Source organism: Diadema antillarum, unplaced genomic scaffold (genome assembly GCF_040938485.1).
Source record: "Diadema antillarum isolate AM-2024a unplaced genomic scaffold, OU_Dant_1.0 scf00000103, whole genome shotgun sequence".
Classification (NCBI taxonomy): domain Eukaryota; kingdom Metazoa; phylum Echinodermata; class Echinoidea; order Diadematoida; family Diadematidae; genus Diadema; species Diadema antillarum.
Window position 1 is genome coordinate 917,622 of NW_027270992.1, and position 14,995 is coordinate 932,616.

Here is a 14,995-nt window from a genome sequence, read left to right on the forward strand (position 1 = left end):
CGTCTCAAATATTATCGTTTTTGTTTTCTTTGCCTTTCTTTTTTTTCGCACAAGTAGCCTATATATTAGGCCTATGTACAATTTATCCCTCAGATTTCTTTTTTTATTGCGGCGTGCTGCCGATTGTCTATGTTTAGTATATCTGTCTTTTTGTATGGTGTACGAATACTTAAATTTACACATTACTCTTTTCAACTGCTGCTTCTGTCTCATTCATTTAACATGGATTGAACTCCTTCAGAATTTTCGAATGTCCTTTTTTGATGGTTCACAGACTGCTTTGCTCTATGTTCTATTGCTCCCTTTGTTAATATCGTACTGTCATTTTAGTAAAGAAGAATTAATTACTATATGCTACTCACACTTTACTACTATTTTTTTTCACTATTTCACGGAGGAAAAGTGGTTTTAACGAAGATAATGCCTTGGACCAATCTTTTAAGTGCGAGATACATGTCATGTATAAAGAACACTTTGATGCTCTTGCAGTTTTCTGTTCTACAAATCACATTTTGATCTCAATTTGAATTAATTAACGAATTCTTTCGCAGAGTTATATGTATTGCTAGTGATTGACAAATTCGATTTCAGTAGCAGCAATTATAGAAATCATTTTCAAAATTTTAATAACAACTACTATTGAACTAACCATGACATATTCATTTCTTTGTGTCGAGGAAATAGTGATTTGACTGAAAACGCTGTTGCGAAAATCGATGGCAGAGCTTTCAACGGTCAAGACAGCATTATACGATTGTAAGTACGTGGTCTACAGGATGAAGAAGTAGAAAGACAAAAATGGCACTCTGGCAACAACAGGTCCAAAATAAATCTTTCAATGTGTATAATATATGTGTCTGTGTGTTTGTGTGTGCATATTACATAAATATACATAAACATAATAATCTTGTTTGCACAATATAGTCGTGTTTAATTTTCATTCTGCCTGTTTCTTCTTTCTTGCATGTTTTAGAAATTATATCATGTGATTGTAAAAGCCATTCCATTTCAATGAAATGCTTTCAAGGATGTTTTATCATTTATCCACAATGCGTAACGGTTATTTTCTCATCATTCACTTTATTCTGTTTCTAATCTAGAATGAAAATAAGCCCAACTATTCCCATTGATATCAACTGTTACAAGACCACATTTTCAGAAATCAATATCTAATCTAGAAACTACTGTTCTTAATATCAAATTTGGAAATATTACCTTCATCGTTTTATCGTTGTTGATGTTGTTGTTGTTGTTTAATTTACCGCAGGTACCTTTGGAACAATGGCATTTCTAGGCTTGAAAATGACACTTTTAGGGACCTTGAGAGAGTATGGTGGATGTAAGTATATATATCTGTATGACTTGCTTTCCTTAAAAAAGAATACTCTACTAAATCCGGTCGTACATTTTTAATTATTTAATAATTCATATTTATTTACAATTAATATTGTTGACATTATTACTATCGTTAATGATTATTGTTATTGGACAACTGCATTCAACGGTACACATGTACGATCCCATTTTCTATGTTTCAAATCATTTGCTGATCATTACAATCTGTCTCTTTTTCCACACTTTTAGTCTGTCTTTCTTTTTGTATGCATTGACTTAAATGAATACACGCATACATTGTTGTACCTGGACAGGTATCTTTCAAACAACAACATATCGTTCATCGAAGCTGGGGCTTTTAATGGTTTAATCAACGTTTGGTGGTTGTAAGTATTCTACCTCCAAGTCTCATTGTTAACACGTGACCAGACAGATATTCAAACTGTTGCTATGATTCCCTTTAAGCTCACTCTTTTTTTGACACCATCACTTGTATTATCGGTACCTGTAAAAACCATGAGATGCATTAGGCAACCTTTACGTGACATCGATGGTATGATGATCCTGAATTTCCACAATATGTGACCTCGTTGTATAATGTAATGTTTTCACGGCCTATAAAATATTTCGCACTTTTGTCAGTCCATTTGATAAAAAGGTTCATTCAATTTAGCGAAAATCCTCGTCACTGCACATTCTGCCATTCAGAATTCCAACTTGTTCGTTCAATTTAACATTTCGATCAATGGAATTCGCACATGTGCCTTTCGAATTCGTAAAACGGGCATTCATATTGGCACGTGTTCTTCAGTCATTCAGCTTCGTTCAACACTGGCGGCAGATGGTTTTTCAGTCATTCAATATCGCGTATAGGCAGTCAAATTCCAAGCATGTTCATTCAAATTGGCGTTATGTTATTTCTATTTTGAAAAGATGAGAACCGTGATTTATACGTATTTAAATGTGAATTTTTGTTCTCAATATCCACACACTTAAGTATAATAGTAAAGATGTATCTTTAACTCAAGTTTTTTGTTAATGATAATGATAACGAATAACATTTATATAGCGCTCGATACTGATGTTTCTAAGCGTATGTTGTTCTGTAACGACCCTCTTCTTTCATACATGTTATCAGAACTATACATGCACCCGTACCATAGATTCACTTCTCTTTCTTAGTCCAGTAATGGCAGCACAAGTTAGATACAGGCGTATCTCTCAAGAAGATAGGGAAAGAATCATAGAAGCATTTGAAAGTAATAACCTTGAGAAATTAATGGCTAGAGCCGATCCAAGAACCTTATTCCTAATGATGATTAACGCAATATAGCACCCACCAAATGAAAATAATGAAACTCGCGGATGAAAGAAATAATCACAATGTAAATTGAAGTCTCTTTCTCCTAATCAATGTCAAAACAAACTTAAGATTAATGTATTTGTGAATGTAATAATGCTATCGAACATTATAAACACATACACATATTTTGAAAGTACTATTGCAAAGATGATATCAGAATAAAGAATGAATACGAACATGTGAAATGTCTTGATGCTTGCAAGCAATGCGACATGATGAATGAAAATGAAGAAGGAATAAAAGCATAAACGTGTCTGCTAAATTGACTACAGTAAATGCAAAATTGGATGACCAAGAGTGAATTCGAATGAACGAGCTCAGCGTATATGTGACCACGTGACTATATCATGCTAAACTGAACGAACGATTTCCGAAATGGTGCTTGCCTTACGAATTTGAACTGAAAAATGTGCTGATTCGAATGATGTTAAAGGTAATTTAAATGCTCGAAAATGAATTTGAATGGAAAGATTATAAAATTGAAATACCGAACGTGATATCTAAGCTAAATTGTGCTAAATTGAATGCAACAATTAGGAATTGGACTGACAAAAGTGCGAAATTGGCCGGGAAAACTTATACTAAAAACGTGAAAAGATCACCAACATATGAACATCCACCAACACCAAACATTGCTAGATATCTTTAAGGAGATAATGTTCCATCTCAACTGAAAGTTTCAGTAAGGCGGCATGTTGATTTTGAAGAATTACCGTTCAAATCGATCGCGGTGTGATGACGATTCTTGATAAGTTGAGGTATGTGCGATTAAAACAGGAAATAAAAAAGATGATAACAAGAATACAATCAGTGTACGTCATTCATGATAGCCTCAAGATTATCCCTTGTTATGATTCAAGTGGTGTATGAATTAACAAGTTTTGTTTTCTTCTATAATATTATGTTGATTGACGTACTTTATAGCTGTTTAAAGGTGACGGTAAGCCCATTGTACGATCGCCCTATGTCTCTGATTGTCTCTCTGTCTGTCTGTCTCGCTCTTACACCCTCTCTATGATTATGTTATATATCATAATTATATCATAATTCAAACCGTGCACCACAAAACGAACTAAACGTTGCACCCCTTGATTTTAAGTGAGGACTCAAAAAAGGTGAAACGGGTCAACCAATTCATTATTGGGTTTTTCATATTTTCTGAAAGAGCTGCCCTTCTTCTACTTTATTCGTAAGTCTGGTATCATAAATTAATGTGAAAATACATTTTCAGCAGTTTTTCTACAACTCTTTTTTCGTGCAGTAGTGAGATCAGGTATGTCTGAGAGGCCCCTTTTCCTTTCTTGATAACCCTTTGCACCTTATTCACTTTTAAGTCTAATAACTTTTGAAGGGATAATCCTACTGCTTTGAAAGTTGGCATTGGTCATGGACAGAATGTGCTTATAGACCTGCTTAATATCAATTTAATCTAGTAATCCCTTAACTGTTGTTCCTCCAGCGGTATACATCCTGTTTTTGTCCCATTCACTCCACTGCTAGCCCGGCTTGGTAAAGATTAAGCGCTTGAATACACAGACCCTGTACTTCTTGGGTCACACTTTTCCAGAGTGTGCTTTCTTCTAGTTGTAAGGTAGGTTAGGAGAGTCCATTTCAATTGAGCTATACATCATTTTTAAAGCTTAGGGTTTGCTTTTTTCAGAATCTGCCCTTAACTAAAAATCCATGTCTGGCTATTTTTTGTTGGTTTTGTGATGCAGGGTCACTAAACATATCATACATATTTAAGATATTTGTCATATAATAAATCACATCATAATGTAAATGTAAAATTAGTGCAACTTTTGCAGTGTGATGATATAAATAACAGATAACTATTTGTTTGTATTGGTTACGTCAACAGGTTACTTTCAAACAATAGCATAAACGCCATCGACGGAAGTGAATTTCAAGGTTTAGACAACTTATTCTATTTGTAAGTGTGAAAAACCACTTATGTTGTTCATTTCTTTTTTTATGGTTAGCCCTACAGCATTTTTAAAACAACAACATGAAAACATTCAAGGTAAAGCAAACCCTCGCTTAAGTGCTGAACATGAAATAAAGCATTTCATGGGTGGGCAAAAGTGGAGACAGGAAAATGCAAATGATATGTAATACACTGTGCATACAAGAAAATTGGAATGATTAATTACCTCAAAACTTGAAATTATTTGAACTCTATTTATGTTTACTTTTTGGATACTAAGAATTATTCTACATAACATTATTTCACTATAATTATGCTGCCGCTTATTGAGTCATGCTAGTTTATTTGTACACGCCATTTTTGTACACCAAGGGAAAGGGCAGCTGCATGTTATGCAAACTAAACAGTCAATCCTACTACTAAGTCACTTCAATCTCCATTGTGTGAACTAGGAGGTTTCTTGCTTTTCTCATTTAAATTTGTACTCTCTCATCGAATGGTATTATATAGATGATGACTGGCGAGGAAGGGAACATACCGAATGTTCCATCCGAAGAGTTTGAAATGCTATTGAGGGAGGTTATAAGATGATTTATCCTATCGATTGCGTGAAAAGTATGACTGTTCAATCGTTTGTTATTGTTTGTCATTGTTAACATGAAATTATTTCCCCATGGGAGAACATTACAAAAATGGGCGAACACAACTAATGATTGTGTTTAGCCAATCACTAACCGATATTTAACTAACCCATATAATGTAATTCTCTGCGAACCAGGTCTTCTACCGGACGGTTTCTTTTTCTTTCAAGTAATTACAGCATCAGAACGAAACCTGCACCTCTTTATGTGCAATATATAAGCTTAGCAAATATGAAAACAACTTAAAACTCTGTATATTCATGATTAAAACGTAAGTTTCTGACTTCTTCACATTATTTGTCGAAAAAAGAGAAAGATATCAAGTTATTAGTGCTTAACTGTTATATTCTCAGCAGTTTATTGTGGCTAATTACAACTCTGTATGATAATAATTATTCTTAACCCATTCCGTACTGAATTCCAAAATTCCCATACCCTTAATTACACATAACAACATGTTCCTGTATTGAATGGGTTAAGATACAACAACAAAGAAACGTGTTGTGGAAAAATGAAATGCTATAAAATAAATGAACATATTGGTTATAATTAACATGAAAGGGTTTGTACATATGTTTACTTCTCTTCTCTCTCTCTTCCACTGACAATATATCAGAGATCTCTCATATAACAAGCTGCGAAGTATTGACAGTCACTCCTTTGAGGCCGTTAGCACTCTAACAGAACTGTAAGTGCATCTGGGAGGGGATCACTATAATTCTCTCTTTTGCATGAAACAGGAATATACCTTTACAATATCCGTGTGTATAAATGTATAAGCCCATACATTAAAGATTAAACACATTACCAAACGAGACCTGAAACCTATACGTTCTTCAGCTATATAATAATTTATAATATATAAATATATATATATATATATATATATATATATATATATATATATATACATGTATATATTATGTTATTCATGTTACATGTTAAACATTTCATACTCAAGTTTCATGTTTCACTTGATTTCAAAATAAGATATGTTTAACACAACAGTCAATTTGAGATAGAATTGCAGAAATCGTATGAGAATTTAATCATAATGTGTAATATGAGGAACCTACTAAAAAGCAAAGCTTGTACGATGTAGGTTTCAAATATGTACTTATATCTCATAAACGATAACCCAGACACTCTTAGGGCTGTCGAAAATTGTTTAGTATAAATCTAAAACTCTCCAAGACACTTCAATTGATTCCGCATCTTAGGAATTGAATCGTTTATCGGTTCTAATACAGTTTATTATTTCCATTATATCGGAATAAACATCGGAAGTCTAATCTGTACGTTATGCAAGTGGGCACCATTGTTAACATCATTATCATAATAAAAAAAAATATATACTTTTTAAACTTAATTTTTGAAGTACTGTATTATATAGCACTGGATTATTTTGGGTTTTTCATATTTGCCAAGATAACTTTACCTTTTAACTGACACCTACTAAGATGTAAACATTTTTACTTTTCATTTAAAGTATTGATACAGAAGGAGTAAGTAAAACACATTTGTTTTTCTGTTCTTTGTTTTAATCTTCAACAGTGATCTAAGTCACAATGACATTAGTGAAATTAAGTCAGACGCATTTGCAGGTTTGGATCATTTGGTGACATTGTAAGTATGTGCGAACAAAATACTTTTGTCTAGTAATATTCGATGCGTCTTTTGTTTTATAATATTAAATAACTTTTGGGAGAGGCGAGGGCTTATGTTTTATAGTTTTGGTAGCAAGTATGTTAAAACGGAAATGAATGTTAGTGAGTTAATTACACATTCACTGGTATGTGCTATATAAATGCCATGCTGACTGGAGTGCTAATGCTGGGATTTGCTCTCGTTTTATCAGTGCTATATCTTTCTATTTGATAGTGCTCAGGACATCCTTCGCGTTTTTACAGAACAGTCACAGCTTAATAATCGTTTTATTTCAGGAATTCCGAGGAAAAAACACCGAAGGACAACACACACAAAAAAAAAACTACCATAGTTGAAAAAAAAATGAACAACATTATTGTTCTGCAGCTGCATATTTAGGGTTGACTTTGTAAAGAAAGCTCCCAAACCGATTTTTTTTTCTTCTCTCTCTCTCTCTCTCTCTCTCTCTCTCTCTCTCCCTCTTTCTCTATAGAGGCTGTAGGACCTAAGTACTTTGCTTGTTACTTAGAGAATCTGTAGATATAATGATTGTCTTATTCATAATCACGCATATCATTTCTATTTTTCTTTTTTTAAAAGGTCATATTCGTTTTTGTATCTTTGTGTTCTTGTATTTTGTGATTGCAATAGAGATCTTTCGCACAACAGGATCAAAAGTGTGAGCGGTGGGATTTTCTACGAATTAATCAGCCTTTATGCCTTGTAAGTGTTTGAGTGATTTCGGTACCTTAAATTGTATCTTAAATTCTTATGCTAAGTACACTTCGTACTGTTATGCCTGCGAGATATAATATGGAATTGACATGCAAAGTACTGACATATCTTTTTCTTTTTGTATTTTGTGATTGCAATAGAGACACGCTCTGCTAACACCTCATGTCTTAATTTCTGTCATCAAACAATCGACTGCGGTCTTAAAAAACACCAAACAAACAAACAAAAACAAACATTCCAAAAATGTTCACACCATATCATCACAACTGAACAATGTGAACCAGTAATCGTTTGTCCGTTATCTGTCATAGTTCGCGCGATCTTATTCAGCAAATGTTCTTGCTTTCATTTACTGTAGGAAGTAATCTTTAAGAACACACTTTGTTTCCATATTTTTCTAGTTGTGTTTTACGTATTGAATGTTGTGTGTTCCAACCGGCAATCACTTTTTCTTTTTCTGCAATTTATATTACGATCAAAGTTGTCAGGGTACCTTTTCTTACTACATGAATTTATCTATCGTTCTTATCAATTTATATCGTGTTCTTGTGTGCGTGTGTGTGTGTGTGTGTGTGTGTGTGTGTGTGTTTTACATGGACATTATGCTGAATACACATCCCTGCTTTAATTTCGTGTCTATACCATGTTATTTGCTTTCATGCTTTTGTGCATTAGATCAATTTCCCCTCCTCTTGCTTTTTTACTGCCATGAGCCATTTTTTTTTTTTGGTCCACATTACCTAAATCTCATGTCCTGCTTTAAAGTATTTACCTTTTCCAATTTTGAAGCTAAGGTTTGATGGATATTTGTGACCATTTGTAATAGATGTTGTAAAACAGCCTTTATAGCCTTCGCACGGCTGGATTGCTATTAAAATGTTAACAGGAAACAATTCATTACTGTTATTCTTATCATTAGTTTCATTGTTATTGTTATTATGATTGTTTTCGTAATTCACATGTCATACCAATTTTGTATTTTGCTAATTGTTTGTTTGTATATTTGTTTCTCTTTGTTTATGTACATGTACAGATGTGACGTGAAATATAAAAAAAAAAATAAACAACTTCAACTGTGTCTTAAGAGTATTAAAGACCAGTGCAGTTTCAGTCATTCAATTCAATTATCACAAGTACTGGGCGGTGTTTTGTTTACCTTTAAGGTTTAGATGTGATTTATGCAAACCATTTTAATTTATATTACTTTTCTTTCACTTTTAACTGATTTTTATTTTCCTCTGGAAGGAACCTGTCAACGAACGCGGTCCCTCTTCTTCAGTCCCACACGTTTTCGAACCAGGCAATGCTGACATACTTGTAAGGAACGATACAGTGTACTTTCATTATCACGTGTGTATGCACATCGTCGATATCACTGCTTCTGTTATCACATTGTGTATGCAGTTTTGTACATGTTGGAATGGATACATATATGCTATTAAGAAATATAACACGACTACGCTAAAGACAAATGAAGAAACATGTAGTTCTTTGATCTAATATCCCAGAGTTGTTGAAGAATACATGGGGCTCAACGCAAAATACGTCAATATCAATGATTTCTTTAAACAAATACAGCGAAATGAATATATCAGCTACTTTATGCATACGAATAGTCTAAATATAACTTCTTGAATGTCAAACAGATCTAGACGAAATGGATGCCGACCTTTCTTTTTTTTCTCACTTTTTTCATTTGACCTTGGAATATTCCTTTGTACATATTTACTTAAAAGCCAGTCTTTGTCCTCTCTCAATATCATGAATACATGACAGAAAAAAATATATATCATCAGACTCTGCAATGGCTTAATGAGTACAGTTCATGTTGCGATCTTGATATATATTTGTCTGTTAAACGCGGTATGATTTCGCTTGTTTTCTTTACAGAGCACTGGACAATAATCCTATAACTTACATTGAAGCAGAAGCTTTCGTCAACCTTTCCAAAGTAGAATATTTGTAAGTGTGCAAAAAACTGATGAAACATTATTTTGTTTTCCTTTGTTTGATATCGACCCTGTCTGGCCCTTTCTGGGCCTGATACTTAAGACATTGTGAACAAATTATGTTTTGTTTCTGTACACCAATCGGCACTTAAGGTACCCAAACGGTTGATTATACACTGAAGAAAAAATATAGGAAAACAGAACCAAACAAGAGTTAACTGGAGGTGAATTTATCTTAGTTTGAACTTGTAATTTGGATTATACAGCACTTTGTAATGACATAATACATTCATATCACATACATGCATACTAAGCTTTCATTAACCCAGTAAAATCATGACTAGTCAAAATATCCCCTCCCCTCTCTTTGTTTCTCTCTTCGTTCACATTTTTAAAGGTTCCTAACAGAAGTGGATCTGCGTGTTGTAGACGAAAACACGGTAGAACCACTTACGTCGCTTGTAGCTATGTAAGTATATCATTCATTACTTTTGTTTATGAAATCGTGCACTATTTTCTTTTGTCAACGCTTATCAGCGTGTAACCAAACACACAAACACTCACACATCAACATTCTCACACACACATACTCGTGTCTGACTAATCATAATTGACTCTTATATCGTGATGAACAGAGAGGCATCAAAACGCCAAGACTGGCAAGTTAAGTGGTTATGAAATACAGACACAAACTGAACTTTGCATGAAATTTAAATTCTACGAACATTAATAGATTTGTACAAGTGAAAAAAAAAGCAAATGAGCAAAGAAAATGAGAATCCATCCAGACCAAATCCCATTTTCTTTGTTCGTTTTGCAACTAATAAACGGTATCTGTTTACGTTTGTTGGATTTGTAACAGCATACACTTGTATTTTTTTCTTATCTTTCACGTAAAGGGTATTTAAGGCAGATACGGCCATAACAATCAAAATACTAATACCTATAGTAGCGCGTATAATCTAGTACAGTACAAATCCCCTGCTATTAAATTGTGAAGGTGGTAGCTCTTTTCTGTTGTAGGGTATAGCACATAAGGTCATGCAGAGTTGGAATTTCAATAATTTAACCGGCCAATATCTGTGCATGATCGTGTTTCTGTGTAGGGCTTCGTGTATCTGATATATTTTACTAGTTGATACGGTCCTTTTCTTTTTATGCTGTGACCTTTCTTCGTGTTTAGTATTATCGGCAATCATTACCTTCCATTTTTTTTCCGTTTCTCATATATTTACTCTATGTATTTTTTCTTTATCTTATTATGTAGATCGACTTCTGATACGCGGCTCTGTTGTCTTGTGGAAAATCGAGCGAATACCACCTGTACGTCGACCGTTCCGACGAACCCCCTTGACACCTGCGGCAGTCTTTACCCGAGTGACGTATTACGAGTGTTTGGATGGTTAATGGGCATGACTGCCCTCATCGGCAACTGCGCAGTATTGTACCTACGTCTCTATCATGAACAGGAAAGCAAGGTCCAGAATCGACTGATCGCAAGTCTTGCCTTAGCTGATTGTATCATGGCTGTGTACATGTTGATCATAACTTCAGCAGATTTGCATTTTGGATCGGATTATTTCCTGAGGGCGCCGTTGTGGCGAAATTCAGGTCTCTGCCGGTTTGCAGGGTTTCTGGCATTTTTCTCGAGTGAAGCATCTGTGATAAGTTTGACGTTGATCACTCTAGATAGGTTCATATGTATCACGTTTCCATTAAAGGGCTGGAGAATAAGTAACCGAGCGTGTAAAATCCTGCTCTGTACTACCTGGCTCTCTGTCTTTGTAATTTCTGTTCCCACATTTATTGATAACTCGAAGATACCGGATTTGTATGGACAATCAGACGTGTGCATAGGCCTTCCCCTGCACTTGAGGTCTGGTGGTACGGGTGTCTTAGTTACAACCAAAGAAACTGAATGGAGTAGGGATTTTACAGTCACTTTCGTGCCACTAGACGACACCAAACGTCCCCCGTGGCTTTACTCAATTGTTGTATTTATTGGCGTCAACTTATTATCGTTCATCTTCATGGTAGTTTGTTATGTCGTCATGTTCGTCAAAGTGAGTCGGTCAAGCAAAGCGACCACGAACACGGCCTCACGGTCACGTGAGATCAAAGTGGCTCGCAGAATGGCGATTCTGATCGGAACTGATTTCGCCTGCTGGATGCCTATCATTATAATGGGTATCTTGACTCAGACAAACTCACTCGACATACCGACGTCTCTTTATGCCTGGAGTGTCATCTTCATTCTTCCTATCAACTCTTCTCTGAATCCGATGCTATACACGTTTATGTACTACTTTGATAAAGCCAAGAAATCTTCCAGAAGTAGTAGTTCCTGAAAGTATTTTTGTTTAAAGGACGGTATAAAAGTATCAATATTATATTATTTTCATATATCCATTCATGCATACAGATCTACATGGGCCTATTTACATTTCTTTTTTCTCTATAGTGTATCCGACAATAGCAACAATAAATAATTACGCTAATAATATCTATATATTATTCTATGATCTCAACAACCAGACATGACCAGTCATTGGAACCTCTTGGAAGGTTGGCTCGGGTCGGATGTACAAACCAGTTCACAGTTAGCTCATGGGCACATTGGTACAAATGACCTTTCTTTTTTCTCAGTTGGTTAGGCACTTTACTCGTTTTCAAAGTAGCATGATGCATAAGCATGCCCACAATTTATGGAATTCACGTTCAAACAAAGAATGAACTTGCACAGAGCAGGTGACAAGAATGGTCTGTCAATTGACACTTCGGCAGGCATTCATTTTATAGTTTCGTGTTGAATGCATAAACAAGTGCTTTCTACCAACATTGCTAAATGCCAGGCTTGCTGTCAGGTGGATGTGCTAGTAAACACTTACAAGGGTTAAATGAATAATCATTACATAAGCGTTGTTTATCTCCGTGAATTCAAAGACAAACACGCCTGAGTGTACAAAATAATGACCTTTTTCTGCTTATGCACAACTTACAACGAACTTACAACGGCAAGAAAACACCAGAACCAATTAACTCTCAAATCAGCGTACGCAGGCCTTAATAACGTACTTTAGAAGCGCGTTAAATTTTCACAAGAAAAATCACTGTCAAATGTGACCCTGCACCACAAAACAAACAAAAAGTCGCCAGACATGGATTTTTAGTTAGGGACAGATTCTAAAAGGACAGACTCTAAGCTATAAAATGATGCATAACTCAAATCTAAATATTGGAAAGAAAGCGCTCACTCTGGAAAAGTGTGAACCGAAAAAAGAGGCTCTGAAGTACAGGGTCTATCTGTCTATTCAAGCGTTTAATCTTTACCAAACTGTGCTCGCTGTGCGATGAATGGGACAAAAAACAGCGTGTAAACCTCTGGAGCAACAACAATGAAGGGATCATCAAATTAAATTGAAATTGAGCACACTCTTTTAAAACATTCTGTCCATGATTAATGCCAACTTTCAAAGCAGTAGTGTTATCCTGTAAAAAGTTATCAGACTTGAAAGTGAAGAGTTTGCAAAGGGTTATCAAAAAATGAAAAGGGGCCTCTAAAAGACATAACTGATCTCACTACTCTCAAGAAAAAAAAAAAGGTTGTAGAAAAACTACCGTAAATGCACTTTCCCATTCATTTTATGACCCCAGACTCAAGAATAATGTAGAAAAAGAATAGCTCTTTCAGAAAATATGGAAAACTAAAAATTGACTTGGTTGACCCGTTTCACCTTTCTTGAGTCCTCACTTGAAATCAAGGGGTGCGACTTTTTGTTCGTTTTGTGGTGCACGGTCACAAATGCACTATTACATAGAATTGCGCCCACATGTAAACAAAGACCAAGATGTGTTATGTATCACGCGTTTATATTATGCATGTAATAGTAAGCATCTCTTTTTAATGGATGGTATAGTTGTGGTTGAAATGGGGAATCGAGTTTTAATTTTTGCGAGATAATTAGAGACAATTTATAAAAAAAAAATATTAGGGAGCATGTAATTCAAACAGGAATTCAAATTTCATTTGATGGAAATTGGTTTTGCACTGGGTGATATAAACAACAACACACGATGCTTTGCTTTGCTTTGTTTTGTTGTGTTTTGTTCTGGAAGGGGGTATCTCATCCCATTCAAAAACCAGTTTTCATCATGTGAAATAAAAAATGTGAATTCCTCTTAGAATAATGTTCTTTTAAATTCCATATAAGCTGTTTCGAATAATCATTTCACCAAAAATTAAAACCTTATTCCCCGTCTGAACCAAAACTATACAATTCCTTTAACAGGTCTTCCTGTACCCTGATCGCAGGGAGCAATGTAAACAAAAATCAATGATAATATAATGTGTCGCAGACAAACAGACAAACAAACAAAAAAGTCAGAAATATTGGTGTCGGGGGTAAGAAAAATACATTCGTCAAGCCTTGCTAGATGGCTGTAAGATCATTTTGAGAACTCCTTGCTTCCTTGATGACCTCCGAAAGAGCATACAGCTCTAAGCTTCTTGTTTTTCTTGACAAGCAAAAGGAAGGAACGAGCGTAAGACAATTTCTTCCTCAGAGTGAGTCGTCAGGTCTGGCTGGTTTCAAGTCTGATTTCGTGCGTCGAATTGTTGTTGCTGCAGGAATCCATGCAACCCTATTGTACCGGGATCCTTTTGGCTAATGGATCTCCATACAGCGCCGCGCCTACAGACAGTGGTCCGTCTTCGAACCTTTATTCGGGGATCCTCGTTGAGTTCCCCTGGATTTGTTTTTAGGTGTTCCACTTCTTTCGAGGCTCAAGACACCAGAGCCCAATTTACCTTTTTGCACTTTTCAATGTTATTGAGGTGCAATTCAGAGAATGATTATAGAGTGGCTCTAGGAGTGTCATATGGGTCAAGATAGAAGCATAATTGAACACTATATACAAGATGAATTTCCTTCATTCCTATAGAATATAGAATCCTCATGCGATACAGCTTCCGATACATTAGAACTAGTTTTCCCTCTTCTGGCCCTCATTTTATAGCGTTTTTACAGCTCTCTGCTCAGTGTTGCTCTCTCTCTGAATACGACTTGGCCTTCTGACAAATTTAGCGTTATGAGTGTTCGAATTTGTAACTTCAACACCAAATTGCTTCATAGTCTCGGCTCGAGATAGCCATATTTTACATTGTCATTAACGAAGAAAAATATAATAATCACTTCGTTTATTGAATGTTCTTATGGGTTAGGACTGAAATATCTAGCAAGTTTAAAGAGTTTGTCAACATAGCTTTATGAAAAAAAAAAGTTGCAACTGTTTTAGTGAATGGATGTGACTAGTCAGGAAAACTTGACATTAATATCTTTAATATATCAGCCGGAAGATCCCTTTTGGAAATGGAATCTAGTCAGAGCTGATGGGGAAA

General features: G+C 35.2%; 1 protein-coding gene across 1 annotated transcript in view; it reads left to right on the plus strand.

Annotated features, from left to right (window-relative positions):
• The window catches only part of LOC139718995 (uncharacterized), a 39,901-nt gene extending 26,745 nt beyond the window's left edge, over window positions 1–13,156 (plus strand). Inside the window, exons 11-21 of the mRNA XM_071630434.1 lie at window positions 685–756; window positions 1,268–1,339; window positions 1,650–1,721; window positions 4,560–4,631; window positions 5,883–5,954; window positions 6,821–6,892; window positions 7,565–7,636; window positions 8,894–8,965; window positions 9,539–9,610; window positions 9,995–10,066; window positions 10,865–13,156. Coding sequence (XP_071486535.1) covers window positions 685–756; window positions 1,268–1,339; window positions 1,650–1,721; window positions 4,560–4,631; window positions 5,883–5,954; window positions 6,821–6,892; window positions 7,565–7,636; window positions 8,894–8,965; window positions 9,539–9,610; window positions 9,995–10,066; window positions 10,865–11,945 — 1,801 coding nt within the window. The 3' untranslated portion in view covers window positions 11,946–13,156. The remainder of the gene's footprint in view (window positions 1–684; window positions 757–1,267; window positions 1,340–1,649; window positions 1,722–4,559; window positions 4,632–5,882; window positions 5,955–6,820; window positions 6,893–7,564; window positions 7,637–8,893; window positions 8,966–9,538; window positions 9,611–9,994; window positions 10,067–10,864) is intronic.
• The last annotated feature ends 1,839 nt before the right edge of the window (window positions 13,157–14,995 follow it).